We start from the raw sequence: 20,194 nt of genomic DNA on the forward strand, positions 1-20,194 counted from the left end.
TTAATATCTGTAATATTTTTATCTTACCTTTCCTGTCTGTTTTGCTGGCATGATCTCTTGCAGCCTTCCTAAGTTTTTGAACGTATTTTAAAACTCCTGTTAGTGGTATTCTTTGATCATTTTCATAAGCTGTGATAAAAACTGAAGGATAATGCTGAGATTAAAAAAAAAAAAGTTAAATATTTGACAACTGATTTTCCCATAAATTGAGTAAACAAATTTTTCTCCATATAGCTTACTGTAATACTTGTTATGGTTCATCTAAAGTGTAACTATTATGTAATTACCTGCTCTTAAAAAAAAAAAAATTACTCATCACTTGAACTGGAAAAAGTATTTTAGTCTGAAAATGACAGGTCAATATTGGGGGATCATCTACTTGCAACAGGTACACAAAAACATTAAACCTCTTCCCACTCCTAAAGGGCTGATGCATGTCTCCTTGCTGAAGCTTACCAAAAATAGGAGCAATAGTCATGGAATGGTTCACCTTAAACAGTGAGAACAGCAGTTAAGATTTACTTTTGCAATCTTAATACACATATCAAAGTAGTTGTTTTATGTAGTGAGATTTTACTTATTAATGAAGCTATGTAACACAGCTAGCACATCACTTCACATAAAGTAAAATTTCCTCTGAGATGACAATATTAAAGCCATAGTTCCTTTTTCCATTTCATTGTTTGTCTTTGAAAGGTATTTTCTTTGTGGAAAATACCTCCTTCCTCTTGTGAGGAAGTCTGGAAAACCCAGTAGAACAATGGAACTTCCACACAAGGGAAGAAAAGTATTTTACATGTTGGGATCTGTTATACAATAATCTATTAAATACATTACTTCATGGCTGTCCTGTAACAAAAACAGCTTTTGAAGGCAATTGATCATTTAAGGGAAGGAGTTCAGTTAATTTCAACAGTTGTCATGACCCCAAATATTGCTAATTATTACTGAAATAATTTCTGTTTGTATTAACGATTCATTTTAGCACAAATAAGCAGGTCAGTTTTTGTAAGTGTTGGATTTTAAAGCACTGAAAGGGTAAAACAGAATTAAAAAAAATTCCAGTTACCCACTTCTCATTATTTTCTTATAAACTGCTATGCTTTTATTACTACAGTATTTGACATAGAAAGGGCAATTTTACCTGTGGCTTAATATTCTGGTAAGGACAATAGTTTTTGATATACTTCATACTTTTTTCATCTGCTAATGGATTTCCCCATTCTTCCTGTTCTTCCATTGTCAGTGGGAGATGAGTTTTCATCATTGTATTTAGAACATCTAGGAAAGGAGCCTTCAAAGTTATTTAAAAAAAAGAAAAAAGAAAAAAGAAAAAAAAGTTGGCAAATGTGACACAGGACCTCAAATACCTAGGCCAAGGTATTTTCAAACAAATGATAAATGTGAATTTTGAATTGGAATGTTTCCAGTTCTGAAACTGGTGAAATGAAACAGAAAATACAGTTCAACCTCGTACTCTATAAGATATCTGCAACACCTCACCTGTAAGACCATGGCTCTGATAAGTTCTGGATCAGTGTTGCACAGGGCTCCTGCAAGAACTCCTCCAGCACTGGCAGCTGCTAGTGCTGTATATTTTGGCTGAGAAAATCCTAGTTCATGCAGCAGCATAATGCAAGCCTTAAGGTCTTGGAGACCTTTGAGTTTATTGTGCTGACATCCATCCTTGTGCCAGCTCAGGCCTAGCTCTCCTCCACCCCTGAAATTTAAAACAATTCAAGTTGGAGTCTCTCTGGAAAACATTACACAGCAAAGCTTCAGATAACGAAGGACAGCAGCAGCCACAGAATTGCAAAAACAGCTTGCCTTCCCAATTAACTCTTCCTTCCTCTATTTGGGTCTTTACTGTCCTTTATGGCAGAAATACACAAAATGCAAATTAAAAAGTCCTTGTATGATGATTGGTGAAAACCCAAACAGCATAAAGGCACTACATGCACAATCCATCCCTCTGTGCTTATATCCTGGAACTCATAGGTAAAGCAGCACTTTAGGAAGTGTTACTTCCCTTTTTGTATCATTAACGCTCATTAAAATAATTGGGAGTATTATTTCTCAGTTCCTCACTGAAACACTCAGGATTTGCCTTTTGTGTAGCTTAAATTATGAAGCTGTCAGTCAACTTCATTTTTTTTCTAGTTTGTGAATTTTGAATACTACATGAAACATTACAAGTTGTAATATTTACAGAGTTTTTGAATGAAATTTATGTTCCTTTTTAGACAATTGCAATTTTGGTTTTAAGCTACCTGAAGTTTCCTTTCTCAAGTTTAAAATGAATTCACTGATTAGTCTGCCTCTTTGGTACTCCTCCTCTTTGGTACTACCACTCTAAAATAAGTAGGATCCACTTAATGTCAAAAGACACAGTTGTGGGAGGAAGAGCCACACAATGCTTGCCACTGCATTATCAGACTGTGAATATATTTGTATGCTGAATTTGTTTTGGCAGTGGTATTTCAAACAATTGTTCATTTTCCCCCCTTCCTTCCCCTCACTAAAGTGAGTCTTTTGTTATCTTCTTTATCTACTGAATTATTATCTCAATGAAAATGTGAAGCCTATTGTACATAGCGGTTTTATAAAACTAGCAGGTTTGTAGCTAAACAGGAGACAGAGGATTTGGCCAATAAAAGAACAAGAGATGCAGGTTAAACGCTTAGTTACCGTTGTAGAAAGGCAAATGCTTTTCAGAAGGCAGGTTGAACATTAGTACACAATACCCCAGGAAAAAGAGGGTGGTAGCACAGCACTGCAATTTGAACATCTTCCTCAAAAATTTTTTGTGCAAGGACAAGATGAGAAGTTTTGAGATATCTTAAGATTGAAAGTTAAATACAACTATACTGTTGACTTAAGAAACTTGAACCCAATATGTGGTCTTTTAATTTTTTGTTTTCCTTAGGAAAATTTATTTTTTGTTAAAAACTATTTAACCATTCTAGAAACAGGTGGAAAGTGAACAGCAGGAAGGAGCAGGTACAGCTATGTGAAAAAAAAATTTATGTACCTGCTCAGTTTCATATCAAGAAATGTCTGTGTCCCATTAGAAAAAAAAATCTTAATTTCATTTTATATTTGACTTACCTAACATGGCAATATGCTAATATCCAACCCTCTTCAATTAACATCAGCTTCTCTTCTTTAAAGCTCATGTTCAAATCTATGCCATAAGCTCCATATACATGAACTAGAAGTGGTTTCCTGTGCAGTTCTTTAGAATTTATATTATGAAAAACTGTAATTGGCACCAAAGTTTCATCCTGGAAATGAAGGAGTATTTTATAATAAAGGACATTTCAGAAATCTCAATGACACATGGCACTGAAAACTTTATTTATTTTAAAATGTGTTTTTTTTGATTACAGTAATTTTTTTCACTTAGATTTGTACAAAGCACTCTTGAAAAATAAAGCAAGAGACTGAACCTCTGCTGTGTAGACTTACGGATGCAGAGTATAAAATTTATTTAAGTGCAACACCTGAGGTGTTTTTAAACTATCAAAGCACCCAAGTCTTCCTTCCCCCTTTAACACCAAGAATATCTATTATTAACAAAATAGTTTACCACTTACTGCAGCACAAACTCTTTATTAACATCTCTAATTTTTTATACTCAGGCTGTTAAAACTTTCCTTTCTTGATTTGTACTGTGTAGACATTGGGGGGGGGGGTGTTCTTTTCAAGAACTGGCATCCTTTTTTAATCTTACAGAATATGATACCATCCATCAACTAGCAAGTCCAAGTTATATTATACAAAGCTTCTTGGCTCATCATGTACTGTTATCCCTTCTAGCACACCCAGATTAATTAAAAAAAAAAAATCTTATCACGACTTGTTCTTTTCTATAGCAGTGAAGAAAACACCCACTGTTTAGTAACTATAAAAAAAATATAAAGAGCAGTTAGTGCTAATCTCTATTCCCTGCCAAATGCATTTTCTTTAAATGGGAGAGGAGGAAGGGAAGAATAAAGGGAACAGGGAAAGGACTGAAAAATCTTACCTTGCTTTTAGCAAGTAAACGTGTAGTGTGACAATTCTTAATAATTGGTACCTCTTGCTCAGCTTGTTCAATGAGATTATTTTCTTTAAATGAATATGCAAAGCACTTGGGGGGGTGTACTGGGGAGCTGAGCTGAAAATAGCAAGTGCTGGTGGTATGTTCAGGATGAGATTCCAATTCAAATGCACAGGCCCACGTAGGCAGCTGAGAAAACATAGCATTTTAAGTRAGACCCTTACACTGCTTCTATACTTTGCCTAGTGTGCCCTTCAGAGGCAAAGATTTTGAGTACCAAGCTAATTATCTTCAGTTTATACCTAGCACAACCTGCCTTTCTTTAAAATTCAGTAATGAAACAGTCAGAAAGTGAAAGACTTTATCTAGCAGTCTTAAGGAAAAAGTTAACTAAAGTTCAACAAGAAATAAACTGGAAAATAAATCCAAATTCAAATCCAGTTTAAAATGGGCATTATAACAGTTTTTTTTTTTTTTAAAACTGTATTTCAAATAGGATCTAAAAATTTAAAAACAATGCAGAATCTATTTCCCCTCTGATTTCCAGTTCTACTTCAACACATTATGCAGCCAAGTCCATATCAGTTGTTATGCTTTTGCTGCGAGTTAGCTCAGTAATGCTAAGCCACTTAAAACCCCTGCCTCTTAACTTTGTTCCTAGTGCCAGCCATTGTGAGGAACAAAACCTTTTCCTGGCGCATTCACCCTCAGACACTTACTGCTATTATATGTAAGATTTTTAACTCTGCCAAGAATAAAAGAAATCAAGATTCATTCTTTGAAAGCAGCAGGAACTTAGTCAAACCCTCTGCCAGGCCACAGTTTACTTGGGTTAGGTTGCTAGAGTCTTCTGAAATGGCAGCAAAAGTCAAAGTTCTACAGAGTAACTGCAGACCTTTTCTGAATAAATAAACTACAACCATTTTTAAAAATCAAAGGTTTCAGAGACCATAACAGAGCATTGTGTTTAAAAACCTTTATCTGTAGCCATTTTATAGAATATACCATTGGTGACTTGTTGCAATAAACTTATGAGTTATTCAGATTGGTTTGTTGCCCTGAAAAAGCCCTATTAAATAATTTGGCTGAATGGCTTCCAAAAATCATGTTTTTGAATTGAGTCACCTTGTCTTTAATCCACAAGTATTTAGCACCAACTAGAGAAGGGAAAAAATATTTGCAAAAAATGTACTGCAATATCAGTTTTCTCATTTTTTTATGGGATGGTGTCCATATTTGTCTTCTGAATGTTCAAATCTCTCTCCTCTGGGAGAGCCAGGCTTATTTCTTTGCTTAGACTGMGGCGTGTAACCAAAAAATAAGCCCAGTAAAACTAAGAATGTTTAGGGAAATCAAGTACTACAAAATAGTACATTAGAAACTGGCTATATGGTAAAAAGCTTGACAGTAATAAGCTAAAAAAGGAACTGACTCACAGTATAACTGCTTTGAAACTTTGTAAGCGCTACAGTAAGCCACCATGTGAAATCCTGAAGAACATCCTCAGGTAATACAATTAGTCATGATGACAAAATTGTCACTGTTATAATTTCCATACCACCTCGACTCTTGGAATTTATCTTTGCTTTCAGTATATGTTATAGTGAAAAATTTAATACAGCACTACAAAAAATATTATGCTGCTTAATACAATCTAGAACATACCTTAATTGACTGAATTGAATGAGAAACAAAAGAAATCACATTTAAATAAAGATGACCGGTGTGTTGCAGGAACATAATACAGTGATTACTGAACATCTCCAAGTCTATTAGCTTGGTCTTTTCCTCCAGTGCATAAAATAACTGCCAGTTCTCCATGCCACTGGAAGCTACTGGTGCCTTCATCAACTACAAAAGCAAAAAAGAACAACCCTGCATTACTAAGAGATGTAATAAGAGTTAACAAATGAGATGTACAGACATACAGGTGATCTCATACAGCATTGTTATGGTGAAAGTGTTGGTTGGTTTTTTTTGGCCTAACTAAAGCTGGAAGCTTTTAAACTACCTTTACTGATAGCAGGAGAGATGTGTGTGACAGACAGCCATTATTTTTTTACAACTCTGTTTGCAATTGTATTACACTCCTTTAAGATCAGTAGGTTGGCAGAGTCCCCTGGGACAAGGGGAACAGGGCAGGGTAGGGGGTCTCCGGGAAGGTTGCTTCTGCTGCCTGCTCACCTAAGCAGTCACAGGCTCTCTGTCTAAACTCCAGTCTTTGAGCTCCTCCTACTATGGTTCTCTTACTTCTTCTGCCTGTAACACCCCAGGCCTTTCCAGCCTCCCCTTTCAAACAAAGTTTGTTGAAAGTGAGCTTGGGAGGAAGGGCCTGTTCTGCAAAGACACAGCTGGCAGGGAGAGTGCTAGTTACAAATTCTTTTTTACTTCTGTCTAACTCTTAAATAGAGAAGAGAGCCCTTTAAAATAACTGGAAATTAATTATTCTTATTTCTATCTACTAAAACCTGCCCATTTCAAGTTTAAAAATGTCTTTTAACTGTCTTTGGGAAGCTCCTGTCAAAGCTCCAGCCCAATTTCTTTTCACAGCAGAAAAGCTGCTATACAAAGCAAAAGGCTTACACTACACAGGTGACAAACCTAAATCTGAACTGCCACAATCCTGCCCTCTCCGCTCTTCCTATGAGTTCCCCGTGCCTGCTTTGTACTCAAACAAGTACTTAATCAGCCAAGTGGTGAACTCATTCAGCTAGCTGATCCAACATTAAAAAACTTATTAAAAAAACAAACAAACAAGCAAAAAATGCTGAACTTTTTCATCTCCTGGTCACATAGGTGTTAGAGCCAGTGCAGGGAAGGAAAGATCAGCAAGCTGGACTTACCTATTTTTTCTCCCAGTAAGGGTTTTCGCTTCAAAAGAAGATAAATACTTTCAAAAATTCATGAGATTATTTGAGTAACTGCATTGGATATTCCTGATTGCGTACGCAAAAATGAGTAAGTTGGATATATACTGCATTGACGGAAGGTGACGTTTTCATATCTGAAGGTCAGCACTTCCCAGCTGTGCACTACATACAAGACAAGAACCTGCCATCTGAGCAGGAGAGCATTTCTTCTCAGTAAGTGGTGGTATACTCTCTGAGATACTATTATTATACTACCATTATGAAGGAAAAGCAGCCAGTGAAAACGCGAGACTGTCACTAGAAAAACTGGCATGGACAGAAGTAAATTTATGGAAAAATTTGCAAAAGTCAGTTTAATTCTCGTATATTAATCCACTGGTGATTTACATGTAATAAGTGCTTTCAGCGTGGCCAGTTGAAGTACAGGCTGTTTGGTTATAAAGACTGAAATCACCAACTTATTTTAATACAGGGCAAATGGCAGTTAAAGCATAATCATTTCCATTTGTTACCAGATGAGTTAGTTAGAGTCAAATCAGCATGCTACAGGTGAAAGACTCCACATTCTATTGTCAGTCTTTGATGCCATGCAGTTCTCTGTATGTCTAATTTTCTTAAATTATTTCAGTAAGCTGTGGAGCACAGAATTAAAAGCTAGCCTCACTATGTCTATATGATCTGTAACATGCACCTGAATGAATACTACTAATCTTATTAACAGTTAAGATTACCTTATATTCTGCAGGCTCTCCATATGTAGTAAGAATATATAACTCATCATTTCTGTGCTCAATGTGATAAATGACCCCTTTTGTTCGTGCTTGTACAAGAACAGGTGACTTAAAAGGATGGCTACAGTCAACCAGCCAAACTTCTGAGGTTGTCTTGCTGTTGCTGTTGATAGTAAGAAAACGCCTGTCCTTTGTGCAATATATGTCCACAAAAAATCTGCAAGCAATAAATAAAACTAAGCTTAAAATTGATTAACATTTAAAAAATACATCACTTTTTTAGTTGCTTCAAAATCATGTGATTCTAACCACAAGGTAAGAGATAGCATGCCTATAATTAGATTGGAGAAGTTCCAGACTATGTGGTTCCCAAAACCACTTCTGCTGCAATTTTCCTGGGATTCAGAAAATCATAATTTTGTGTGTGAAATCTGAAATCTGCAAGGAGAGCAGTTGAGTTGTTGCCTAACTGAATTCATGTTTTTGTATCACTGAGATGGACTGAAAGGTCACAGATGCATACAGGCTGTAAAATTCATGCAAAACCTAGAAATCTTTATCGAGCTAGTAAGCCTTTTTCAAAAAAAAGTAATAAAGGATAGTTAAAATTAATAAAGGACATCACATGGGAACAGGAATAATCCAAGAAAAATAGGAGCTACTATAAATCAATAAATAGCCTAAGTGTTACTGATCTAAACTTTGGCTGAAGCTAACAACACATAAAGACTAACTTTTTTAAAAAGCACAGAAGCCTATATGAAACAAGGTTGACCATGCTGAAGTGATAAAGCTGGAAGCAAGAAAAGGAATTAACTGAGCAAACAAACAAAAAGTCATATATGGAGACAAAGTAACAGAAGGAAAACAACTCTGAAAAAAACCTCTGAAAATAATATTGCTTGGCTTTGGATATGATTCAATTCAGTGCTGCTTCCAAGGTCTAAGGCTGATTGGGTCAACAATGGGCATAAGATAGGAAAAATGATGGGAGGGAAAAATGATGTGTTTTGATTTTCTTGACAGCCTTGATTGTACCTATTTGAGGTTTGATGTAGATAAATACGGAGAGTAGGAAAAGACAAAAAGTTTCTCTGAAGATATCTCCCCTCTATTTTTTGTCCTGTTCTTTCTGAATAACTGTACAAAGGTTTGTTGTGATGTGTTTAGGAGTAATTTTACTGAAAGAGATGTCAAATATCAAGTGTTAGATACCAAAATAATAGATCCTGTACAAAACTTGGTATTAGCTAGTTTGAAGAAAAGCAACTCTGCTCACACAGCTGTATTGTATCTTAGAGACCACAGAGACCTTGAAGAGGAATACCAGTAAAGGCAGGGTAATGATACTATTTCCATATGCAGAATTAATTAAATAGTTACTGTATCCAGTTTTGGTGTCTATATTAAATTTATACATAACTTTGCAAAGCATGCAGAAAAAGTAACTCAAAGTCTGGAAAAAGGCTTTTTCCTCCACGATAATAAGATCGGTATGTTCAGTCCAAGGTAAAGTTAAGAAGTTGCACGAACAAACCAAAATAGCATAGCCCAAGAAAATATCTACTGATTTTAAATGGTTCTAAAATCTAGCAACAGAAAACATAATGATAGCCAGTGGCTGGATACTAATACTAGACAAGTTCAGGCTGAAAGTCAGATTCACATTTCTAAATGAATGATTCTAATTGGAATGTCTCATTTGGGACATGGCACTTTCTTTGTCATTTTGAATCTCTCGGAGTGGATATCTTAGAGAAAAACTACCTCCAGCACAAAGCTCCAGAAGATTTCACGAAGAAACTGCAGGGCTGAGTACCATAATCTGTGTTACGCAGGGCAGATTACATGACTGCAATAATGATCCTTTTAGGCTTCAAAATATTTGCCTGCTGAAGGAAAGGAAGCTTTAGATAGCATTTTTGGTGCTTTTAATTACTTGCAGGTGGAGAAACTCCAGTACTTTTTTTGTTATTATTGGTTTTCCTATTTATATCCTCTTGACATCTTTAGGAGGACAGGGAGAGCTGAGTTTCTGAAGTCTGCAAGGAATCAGCCTCCTGCCTCTCTTAATACTCGCAAATTTTGCAAGAGCTAGATACTGCATTCAGTAGGATTCCAACAGTTTAGCTCTGCTGACCTCATTTCTAAAGGAGTCAAGCTGAAATGCAGGCTATACTTCTCCACAAGTACCCAGGCCTTGATATCACAATAGTTTTTGTAGTTGTCAATGTGGGTTTTTTTAAGGAGGTCAAGAAATCTTCGGCTTCTAAAAAATATTTGATTGCAAGTAAAAGAGTTAGTGAGATATAGAACAATGGCAATACAAAAGAATGTCTTGCCTTCTCCCACCGACAAGTGAGTTCAGTTATAAGCTGCACTAGTAGATGAACCTTYAGAGTAAGTTTCTCTTAGATTTACTATAATGACTATGACCTTCAGAATTATGCCAACAGTTTCCCTGTAGGGAAGTGTCAGGTCAGTGTACCTTGCTTTTAAAAATGTATGTATTAAATACAGCTGGAAAAAAGGATCTTATTTACTCCATCTCAATTGTAGATTTTTCTCTGTTTTTTTTCAGATGGAAGTATAATTGAAATTTCTTTACTGAACCTGTAACTTTGGATGAAGAATAATCACAAATATTTACAATATAGCATATAAATCTGACGYCTTCATGCTACATGGCTGAAAAACTAGTTCTGCATACAATTTAGCAAGAACCTTCTTGTCTTCCTAAACCCTGCTTAAAGAAAGGTTATTGAGAGGGTATTCAGTCAACAATAGTTCTGTCTCTGGGAATGCTATAATGATTTTGCTCATCCATTACCCAGAGCAAGGATTCGCCTGAACTTCTCTGTTTTTTAAAAGATGCATCAGACATCAATAGCAGAGAAAACAAAATGAAATCCACAGTCTGATGTACCCTGTTTGAAACCATCACACTTTCATTAAAGGACACCCTGTCCTGAGACTGACCTTGACATTTATAAACTCAGCTGAACTCATGAGGTAACAGAGAAAAGTTAAATCTTCGTTGATCACAAATCAAGAGGAGAACGGAGCATTCTCAGACTGCATATGGCAATACTGACAATAGAACACAACTTAAATGACTTATACCATTTGGAATATGATATGGAAGATTTTTTTTTTCCAAGTAAGCTATATTTTACATATAAAATACTCTAGAATATGTGAAGGACTTAATATATTTTAGATAAGTATTACCTTGCATCTTGTTCTGTGTAAACTAATTTAGTATGTCTCTCATTAGTGAAAGTTGTCATAAACACTTCCTGGCATTTAAGATTCTTTTGACTTGTGTAAAACAGAACATCACTTGTAGCCCATTCTGGAAAAAAGACAAATGCGTATCAAATTTGGAACAGTATATTGTACTACTGAAAGAAAAGCTAAAAGAAACTAATGTTTTTGCTGTCAAAAAGCAAGTCTGGAGGACAAATTATATAGAGAAAAAAGTTGTTTTGAGAATGTAAATCTAATTAATACAATGCTAAATTATTTTTGGCCCTTCTGCTCCAGTTAAATTAAGATAATCACTGGCTCTGTAGTCAATTCAATACTTCTGATTTGCTTTAAAAGAGGGATGGGGAAAAAAACATTACTTACATGCATCTGTTTTCTTCAAGATATGCTGCATATGTATCATGACCATTCCTTATACAAGCAGTAAGACCAGAAATCTCTATCTCAGTACCCACATGGACTAGTGAGGACCACTCGGCAAAGTCTTGCATGCACATAGAAAAGGTTCAGCTCGTGCTTCTTCCTAACAATGTCTCTACTTTGGAAACACTAAGGCTCCTCTTAGAAATCTGAGAGATAGGTGGTAGCTGCAACACACAGGCAATCACTCATGAAAACTAGTTACAGCTACATAACCTTTTCTTCTCCAGTGCTCATCTGTATGTACACTCTCACCCTGGTAATTCTAAAAATTTAGAGTCCTCACAATACTTTACCTGCCTGGTGGAGGATCCCAAAATCCCTTACTGAAAGGGCAAAGGACTCCTACCCCCAATGTTAAATCATCCTGGGTGATCTGACAGTGGTGTAATTCAAGAGGAAAGGATAAAACAAGCTTCAGGTGGCAGATGTCAGCAGTAGAGAAATTCAGCAGAATCCTCACTAATGTCATTTAGCTTCAGTTCCAAATGCTACAAGTAGCTGCCTCTACTCTATTTTTTACCAGACCTTTAACACAAATAATCAATGGAAGAATCACTTCACTGAGATGGCTTGCCTTCTGTCTAACTGGCAAAGGTTCAGAAGGAAGGATTTTATATTCATGATGTCAAAGGGCAAAGAATGATTAATAGCCAAAGCCTAAAAAGCCTGCAAAAGACCATAGCATGGACCTGAACCTCCTCATTCTTTTTGTTGAAATAATAGCTATGAAGTCTGTGGTAAATGATGAAGAAGGGAGCACAGTCATCAAAAAGCAAACTCCACCAAGAATTAAGAAAGAGGTTCAGTTCTACTGAGGGACCCTAACAGTCCTTTCAGAAATCTTATTGATCCCCTGAGCTCCAAGACATCCAGGAGTGCCAGTCGTGATTTGACAGACCACTGAGCTAAAGAGTGAGCATGGAGTACCTCTCAGTCTGAATGTCAGGGGAAGAGAATCCAAATGCTCATACTAGCTGGTATTTAACACTGTCAGAGCCATCATAACAAACACCGAACAGAGATCAGGAAAGCATGCAGGGATATCTTTGCACTGTATCTACTGTGTGACTTAAGTAAGATGTTGTATCAGTACACATCGCCTCACGCCTGGGGCAGACAGGAAAACATCCATTACAGCAGTGAAGTGACTGACAGTGGTTTCTAGAGCTCCATAAACATTGGACCCAATGCTGAAAAAAGGCAGGCTGCAGTTGACAAGGAACTGAGGACAGCACCTTTATATCCCAGAGGCTGGGGCAGGCCGCAAAAAGATTTCTCCAGCTTTGAGTCCTACAGATCAAGAATCTCAAAGTATTAAAAAAAAGCCTACATCAGCTGACAATGGTCCAAGGCTGAACAGAGTAAAAGAAGTTTACATAGAGTCAGCAAGATAATAAAGAGGACATAAGATCTGCAACATTGCATATGATTGCATGCAAGCCATGTAGAGAAGAGACACGGCACATGCCTCATGGGTACTGCTGAAATAAAAATTCTCCAGTTTTCCATGCTTGTGTATGTGTTCCCCAACATTCAAAACACAAAAACAGGGAAGCCTCACTAACCCAAAGTTTATTAATCTGAATGATCCAGCTAAATTACTGCTGTCTCTGCTGCTCCTGTAGCCACCAGAGTAATGATGTTTAGTATATACAGTTCAAAGAGTCGTTGTATGCCATCTTACACATAAATATTAATTTTCAGTACAACATCGGAGTACTTATCACACTGAAGTAATATAAACAATTGCTATTTGAACAGCAGCGTGGCTCCAATGTGCACAGACAGCTGAGGTTTCACTGTAAAGATGAGCCTTTACTAGGGAAATCCAAGTTTTTCTAGGCTAGCTTTTAAATAACCGCAAATGTAAATTTTCCAAGAGCTTTCATTTGTCTGTCTGCTATTGCACATCATCCAATGTGAGCATATACTTTGCAAGTGGTCATAAAATCTTTCTCTTGTTCTGCATCTCACTTAAACCTGTACAAAATGGTTATCAGTACCATTCTGATTTGTCATTTTTTGTACTCTGTTATCAGCTGTAATCTGTCACATCTACAGAGTTAACATGGAGTTAGGTTTTTTTAGAGGTATTAAATTTTCCAGGCAAACCTACACACTCAGTCAAGTATGGTGGAAAATACCACTGGCTTGTTTCCTGGTCTGGTTTTCAACAGGCATTATAAACTTCAATTGTGCAAACACTGAATTATTGTTCATTTTCATTTTGGTAAGCAGGAAGTTTTACTTAAGAGTTTTAAAATTCTTGCCCAGTCAAATTACTTACTGCACTGTGTATACTTGATGACATCCAACAATAATAATCTTATAATCCAAAATACAAGAAGATGTGGAATATTATATACACTGTTGCACTCTCTTTGCTATATTCTTTAATATGYTATAAAACAGAAAGATTTCCCATTCTTTTTCAGTTTACCTTTGCTTATTTTAATGGCAAAATAAAGCTCATTAATCTATTCTGGTGCAATAAAGTCCACAAAAATCATGGAAAGAAGTCCTAACTTATTTCAATGGACTCTGAATTGTAACCCACATCCTGGAGTCCACTGGAAATTCCTGCCAATGCTCAGCACTTAGCACTTACGCACATTTCAGAAGAGCTGAATGCCTGCAGCTATCAGTGATTTCAGTTGTAGCTGCAGGGGTTCAATATCTAGAAAATTTCTCAAAAAGACCCTTATCTTGCAAACAGTTATGTCAGTAAATTTTTACAGAAGCATGTTGAATTCAGTAAAAAGAATGATGTGCATAAGTTTTCAAACACATATAAATGCTTGCCTTTACAATGAAGGAACACTTGTACCATGAAAGGATTTACTTTCATTCACATCAAATAACTTGTAAAAAATTATTCAGTGTGGAAAAAGACATTTGTCTAATAAGAAACAATTCAACAACTATGAGCATTACCTCCAGCAATATTACCTCCTTATTTTGTTTAAAACAAATACTAGCAATTTTTTTTGTTGGCTAAGAAAAACGTTTTATTGAAAGTTGGTGTGGTCCACAGGATATTTATAAACAACTTACCAAAACTAAAAATATTTGGAATGACTTTTTCCATGACAGGAAAATGATCAAGTTTCATAATAACACAGGTGGCCTCTTCAGAATTTTCACTTTTTAAGCTGGCAGCCATATACCTCTGATCTGGCGAAATTCTGATCTGTTGAATATGGGCATCAGAAAAGCCAATATCTTCAGTACTGAATAAAACGTTAGCATTTGCTTCATCTACTGCATAAAACAATACAGATAACAAAAAATGCTGTAATTAAGGAACTGACAAAACAAACAGGAGCTGTTAATAATCAATAACTTGATTTAACAAGTCTGCCTGCAATATTCACAAGTATACTGCTGGAATTTATTAGCACCAAATATTTGTTTTATGAGATACTTGCAAAAACATTTTTTGAAAATAAACAAAAAATTACAGATCCAAAGAAAAAGGCTTTCTCCTTATTTTTAAAATTATTTCAAAAGTATAGATATTGGCTTCTGATGAATGTATTAAATTTTAAAATTCAGATACCTGAAATACAGTTGTTTTTACTAAATACAATTAGTAACCAATTTTTTTTACCCTCTCAGAAGTAAATAAAAAAAGGATGAATGTACTTTGCCTTTTTTAAAGTTTTAAGCCCGGACTCTGAAAAGAAATGACTTCTCTCTTCCCTCTCCAGAAACTTACCAGCATCCCAAAACAGCAATTTATGATGAAAATCTTAATATAGTATTTATATTATCAGAGCAATACAAGATGACTTAACCATATTATCCTAGTAAACATGGAATACTGTAAATAGAGAGAAGATGATAAATATCTACATTGATATGTACCCATATATACTATTCCCTAATTCTTTTCACCCCACCTTTTCAGATTCAGGATTCTAAAATTATTTACTGATCATTAAAGAATTTTATCAAAATATTGTATTTGTAGTATGGTTACATTATTTTTAGAAACCAAGCAATTAAGCTTCAATGTAAGAAAAATACCCTAAATAATTGATACATGCAGAGTATTTTTCACAATCATACCATGTGAGGAAATCTCTTACCATCATCTGCTTTTGAAAGAAATATGCAGCCATTTTCTTCAAAGTACACATTCTCTCCAAACCTAATCTGTTAAATGCAAAACAAATGTGTTTCAAGTCCAATACATATGTAAAATAAAGCTTGGTCATTTGTTAAAGATTGGACTATTTTCTTAGAACCCCTCTATTCAATCAGTGTTCTGTCAAACACAATTATAATGTACACAAATGAAAGAAAATGTAATGCATATATCTGATATTGAAAAGGAGAATGAAGGAGTTATGTGCATCAGAAAGATGTCTGAAGTTAGAGTAATTAAGCTACCTATTTGTCCTCTAAACTTAATGAACTACTCAGATCACCTGCATTTTCTCTTGCAATTTAAAATGTCTCAAGTTCTTTGTCAAAAAGTCAGATGATTATTATATAATTTGTTTTTGACCATGGTGAAGTTAAATTCAAATACACTTTTCATAACTGATATGAGCTGTTTTAAAAACATGCTCTATGTTAAACACAGTTATAATAATATTCAAAAATCAAAACCACAACCATAAAATAAACAGTGAAACAGCATTTTATGGCAGGAATGGCTTCACTGTCTTTTATTTGCACCAAATCATGGCAAATTTTTGTATTATTTGCCACTTACCCTTGGGCTGCTCAAATTGAATGTATACTTGTTGTGCAATCCCTCTAATTTTTGCTTGATTCTTTTTGTCATAGATTCATAACTTGCTGAAATTTCATTCCAGTTTTCTTGCTCTGATCTCAGAAGGTCCTTGTACAAAAGCTCTGATGTTATTACAGATGGATTTTTTTTTCTTTTGCGAGAAACTTTTGTTGTTTCCTGCTAAATAAGGAAAGACAACAATGGCTGTAAGCCAGCACTCTATTCAAATAKGAATATATCAATGAGATAATAATAATCTTTCCTAAGCTATGGACCCACAAAATAACTGCATTATTACAATAGTATGAGTCATTAAAAAACAGTTGGGATGAAGTTTTCTTTTCAGTTCTTCCTGATGTTTTAGGAGAGAATTTTCAAATGTACTTTTGAAAAATTTATTGAGGTCTCTTCTTCAAAATTTAGGTTACTATTAATGTATACTCTTAATTGATTATATGTGAATGTGTTTGTTCTTGTCCTAGAACTGGTTTTCCAGTTAATTTTTATTGAATTGTATTACTTTTCTTTCTTCAGAGGTGTTTTCTCATTGTTTTCCTATCTTAGATTATGATTTCTCATTTCCTTCTCTTGACAGCAATGCCCCCTCCATTCTAGCTAGTAGTCCTGGCTGCTTGTTCTGGTCCTTGCTCCACCTCCTCAAAACCGTCAGTTTAAATGTTCTTAGGGCCAGAAAGTAAACTGAAGCAGTGAACCGATACAAGTTCTGCAACAATTTTCATCAAGAATAAGCTCATGAATCTGGTTTTCTGGACAGAGCCATGAGCGGACTACTGCTACCTGCCTGCCAACAAAGTCACGTCTCCTCCTGCTAAAACGTCAAAAATGTGTTAAAACTGCTAACACAAAATTGCTTGCTTTTTGCTTGCTGTAAAATCTCTTAATTTGATCAAATAACAAGTTAAGTATCATATATTACAGTACATAACAGTGCACAGATGACACAAAGTAGCATTTTATAACATCCAATATATTATGTAAATGTCTTTAAACTTAAAAACCAGCATACACTTATACACCATGCTCACTCTGCAGCCAAGAACTGTTGTTTTGCTCCTGGTTTCTCTTCATAAATGCTTGAGATTTTAAATGTTAACATTATGGATAGTTCCTCTGTTCCAAAAACCTAGTTCCAAAAACCTCTGTTCCAAAGCCTATATGCTCCGATTACCAAACTCCCTGTGAATGTCAACTACATCAGTCATGACAGCATATGAACGTTCATTATTGGTTCAGACCAACAGTTGCTCTAGTCTAGTACATCAAACCAGAAGCACAGGTCAAAGAAACTAAGAAAACCCTTAAAGAAGCTCTAAAGCAACTGGGTAATTGCATTGTGAAGGAAAGACAAAGCAGGATGTGTTACTTGTACCACCCTCTCCCATTTGTGGGGACAAATGGAAGTGGAAAAATTGCTTTGATCAAGAAAACAAAATACTATCCCCCCAAACAGAAGCAAACAAAACCCCCCAGGCGCCATAACTGGATGCCTAGGGAAGAGTAAGAATGGGGCAAGCATAGATGATACTCCCCAACAAGTATTCTCCCAGCATTCAACTAATCTTAGCACGGGAATTTCCTGAGCTGAATGTGGTTTCTGGATATTTAAAAGTGGGTACTTAAAAACTTCTTTCATGTACACATAGAGTCTCCCCTTAGACCTATGTAAAATTGTAAAACTTCTATGTTAAATTCCTATGTAAAACTTTTGGCAAGTTCCACAGACCTACTGCCTCCTTTGTGAAGATTCCCCCTCCTTTTGCTTGTTTTGACTGGTTCCCATTATACTTTTTTGAAAATATTACATACAGCTAATGGCAACAGTGTAGGCATATATTAAGGAAGCTACTGTACACCTCAATCATATGGAGGTAAAAGCAGTCATCTAGAAGAGTATCTAGGGAGATTGCGAGGATAGTAGAGGATGTCAGTGACAATTTGTTTGCAGATATTTGCTCCAAGGCAAACAGGCACAGTTTCATCTCAGGCAAAGACCACCCGTTTGTCTCCTGGAACCAGTGCTTGTAGACCAGCATTTATAACTGTTAGCGAACTGTCAATTAATAAACAGGACCACAAAATCTTATTCATCAACACTTCAAATACTCTCCTTGAAACAGCTGTTTACATTCCAGATACAGACTTAGCAACATTAGTTTACATTATTGTAAGAAATAAAAAAGGGTTGCAATATGTATTTTGAAGATGATCTTTAGGTCAACTTTGAAGAAACATTAACTTGAAACCATTTTAGAACAACCGCACATCCATCTGGAAACATGTCTAAGATAAAATAAACCAAAACAACAATCTTTTTACATTATGCATGTAAATTGATTTATAGCCTGTCACACCACAATAAACTTATTTTTGGAGTACCATTAGAAAACTGCATTTTAAGACACAGGGACAGAAGAACTGAAATGATTTCAGGCCATTTTCTGGCTGTGTGCCTGATATATTACCACTGTTTTACACAGTATTTTCTTACAAAAACAAATCCAAGTACTTTTTAAAGTAGTTTATCACATGTGAGTGCAACTGTGAGACATCAAATGTTCTAATACGGTGCAAAATGTGACTCACTGGTCAGCACTGAAAAGGTCAAGTTTGTTGAGAACTGAGCTGGCTCACAGTGGCTAAATGTGGTATCATCAGTTCGGACACTTTGTCTCTATACTGGCTGATGTCTCCCTGCAGTTTTACCCTGACACTTTAACCGAATCTTTTAGGAAGATAACTTTTTTTTTAAAACTGCTAGAGCAGCAAAATCAGCCAAAGTGCACTTTGACATCAAAACAGTATAGAAAGGTTGAGCAGAGTCATGTGTCTTTGATCATAACTGAAATCCGAGTATGTATCCCCCTGCTTCAAACCCTTTAGGAAAAACATGTTTCCTTGACATTTGAAATAACATGGCTGGCTTCCTTAACAGATGGGTCAAAATGGCTGTTGACATTAAGTCTACACTTAAACTGCATACCTTGCAGGAAAGGAATCTCCACCACAGAATGCTTCCAGGTGGCAGAGTGCTTCTGCATGCATTTCCTGAACAGTCCAGGATGTGGCATTTTTTTGGTTTTATTTGACTATAAAGATATATTGTTTGAAGATGGTTATGCTTAGAGTAGTATTTGACACTGAAGCTCAGCGCTTGGAAAAAATTTTGCAGTCCAATACAAGAAGCCCAAATCTTCATTTCTTAACGGTCAACCTGAAATTTCTGAAAATCCCAAACTGCTGGTTATTTACACTGTATGTGAAACACTCATAAAAAACTGGAAGTAGACCTTTCTAAAATAGCAATAGTATTTCACCTTTCAAAATAACATGCTAAGTGAATCAGAAAAGAAAAAATAGTAAAACTTAAGTTGTTTCTTCACAACTCGCATAAACAGTTTAGCTTGCACTTCAGCTTGCCACCTTTCCCCAAAATGTGCTTCCAGATAGCTGCAAGTTTAGCTGTAGTGAAACTATCAATAAATGGAAAGGAAGATGCAACTAGGCATCTGTTTAAATGCTCCCAAACCAAAACCGGGAAGGTTCTGGGGAGTTCAGAAAAGTATCATCTAATAATAAAATCACTTTATCCCAGGAAAGCAACCACACAGCAAAGAGATGGACGCCACTCGCAGGAAAATTAAGACTTTTGCAGTTCCGGGTGGAGGGGGGAGACACGGACACCCCTCGTGTTTCACAGCCTCCGGGTACCCCCCGCCCGGCCCGGCCCGGCCCGGCCCGGCCCACCCCGGCGGGGCCCGCCCGACCCGTTCCCCCGAGCGGCGGGGAAGGAGGCGCCGCCGGCCATGCCCTCACCGCCGCAGCAAGGCCGTGCCGGCGGCGAGCAGCGCCCGCGGCCCCGCGCAAGGACTCGCCGTGGCAGCGCGGGCGCGACGCGCTCTCCCTCCCTCGGCGGCGCTGCCCTTGGCTAAGATGGCAGGCGAGCGCGAGCCTTCCCGGCTGCCTCGGGTCCCGCCCGCAGCCAACATGGCGGCAGGGCCGTCACTCAGCAGCAGCGGGCGAGCACCGCTGATGTCAGAGAGGGAGCGCGGCGGGGCGCGCCCGCCGACGGGCAGGCCGGGACCCGCTTCCGGGC

The 20,194-nt window shown here is 36.7% G+C and overlaps 2 protein-coding genes across 12 annotated transcripts in view; one reads left to right on the top strand and one right to left on the bottom strand.

Annotated features, from left to right (window-relative positions):
• Positions 1 to 10,857, top strand: part of PPM1B (protein phosphatase, Mg2+/Mn2+ dependent 1B) — an 84,641-nt gene extending 73,784 nt beyond the window's left edge. The window contains exon 13 of the mRNA XM_026072259.1: positions 10,225 to 10,857. Within this exon, the coding sequence (XP_025928044.1) occupies positions 10,225 to 10,240 (16 nt within the window). The 3' untranslated portion in view covers positions 10,241 to 10,857. The remainder of the gene's footprint in view (positions 1 to 10,224) is intronic.
• The window catches only part of PREPL (prolyl endopeptidase like), a 28,113-nt gene extending 7,990 nt beyond the window's left edge, over positions 1 to 20,123 (bottom strand). For 2 of the 11 annotated variants that reach the window (XM_026072250.1, XM_026072247.1), the window contains exons 1-13: positions 19,915 to 20,003; positions 19,082 to 19,321; positions 16,060 to 16,260; positions 15,428 to 15,494; positions 14,391 to 14,597; positions 10,875 to 10,998; positions 7,644 to 7,860; positions 5,708 to 5,893; positions 4,028 to 4,231; positions 3,109 to 3,284; positions 1,504 to 1,720; positions 1,145 to 1,294; positions 28 to 154 (exon numbers count right to left, since the gene is read on the bottom strand). In XM_026072250.1, the coding sequence (XP_025928035.1) occupies positions 28 to 154; positions 1,145 to 1,294; positions 1,504 to 1,720; positions 3,109 to 3,284; positions 4,028 to 4,231; positions 5,708 to 5,893; positions 7,644 to 7,860; positions 10,875 to 10,998; positions 14,391 to 14,597; positions 15,428 to 15,494; positions 16,060 to 16,260; positions 19,082 to 19,297 (2,092 nt within the window). In that variant the 5' untranslated portion in view covers positions 19,298 to 19,321; positions 19,915 to 20,003. The other 9 variants (XR_003254611.1, XM_026072249.1, XM_026072251.1 and 6 more) reach the window with 9 other exon arrangements.
• Between the last annotated feature and the right edge of the window lie 71 nt (positions 20,124 to 20,194).

Source organism: Apteryx rowi, unplaced genomic scaffold (genome assembly GCF_003343035.1).
Source record: "Apteryx rowi isolate R43461 unplaced genomic scaffold, aptRow1 scaffold_34, whole genome shotgun sequence".
Lineage (NCBI taxonomy): Eukaryota > Metazoa > Chordata > Aves > Apterygiformes > Apterygidae > Apteryx > Apteryx rowi.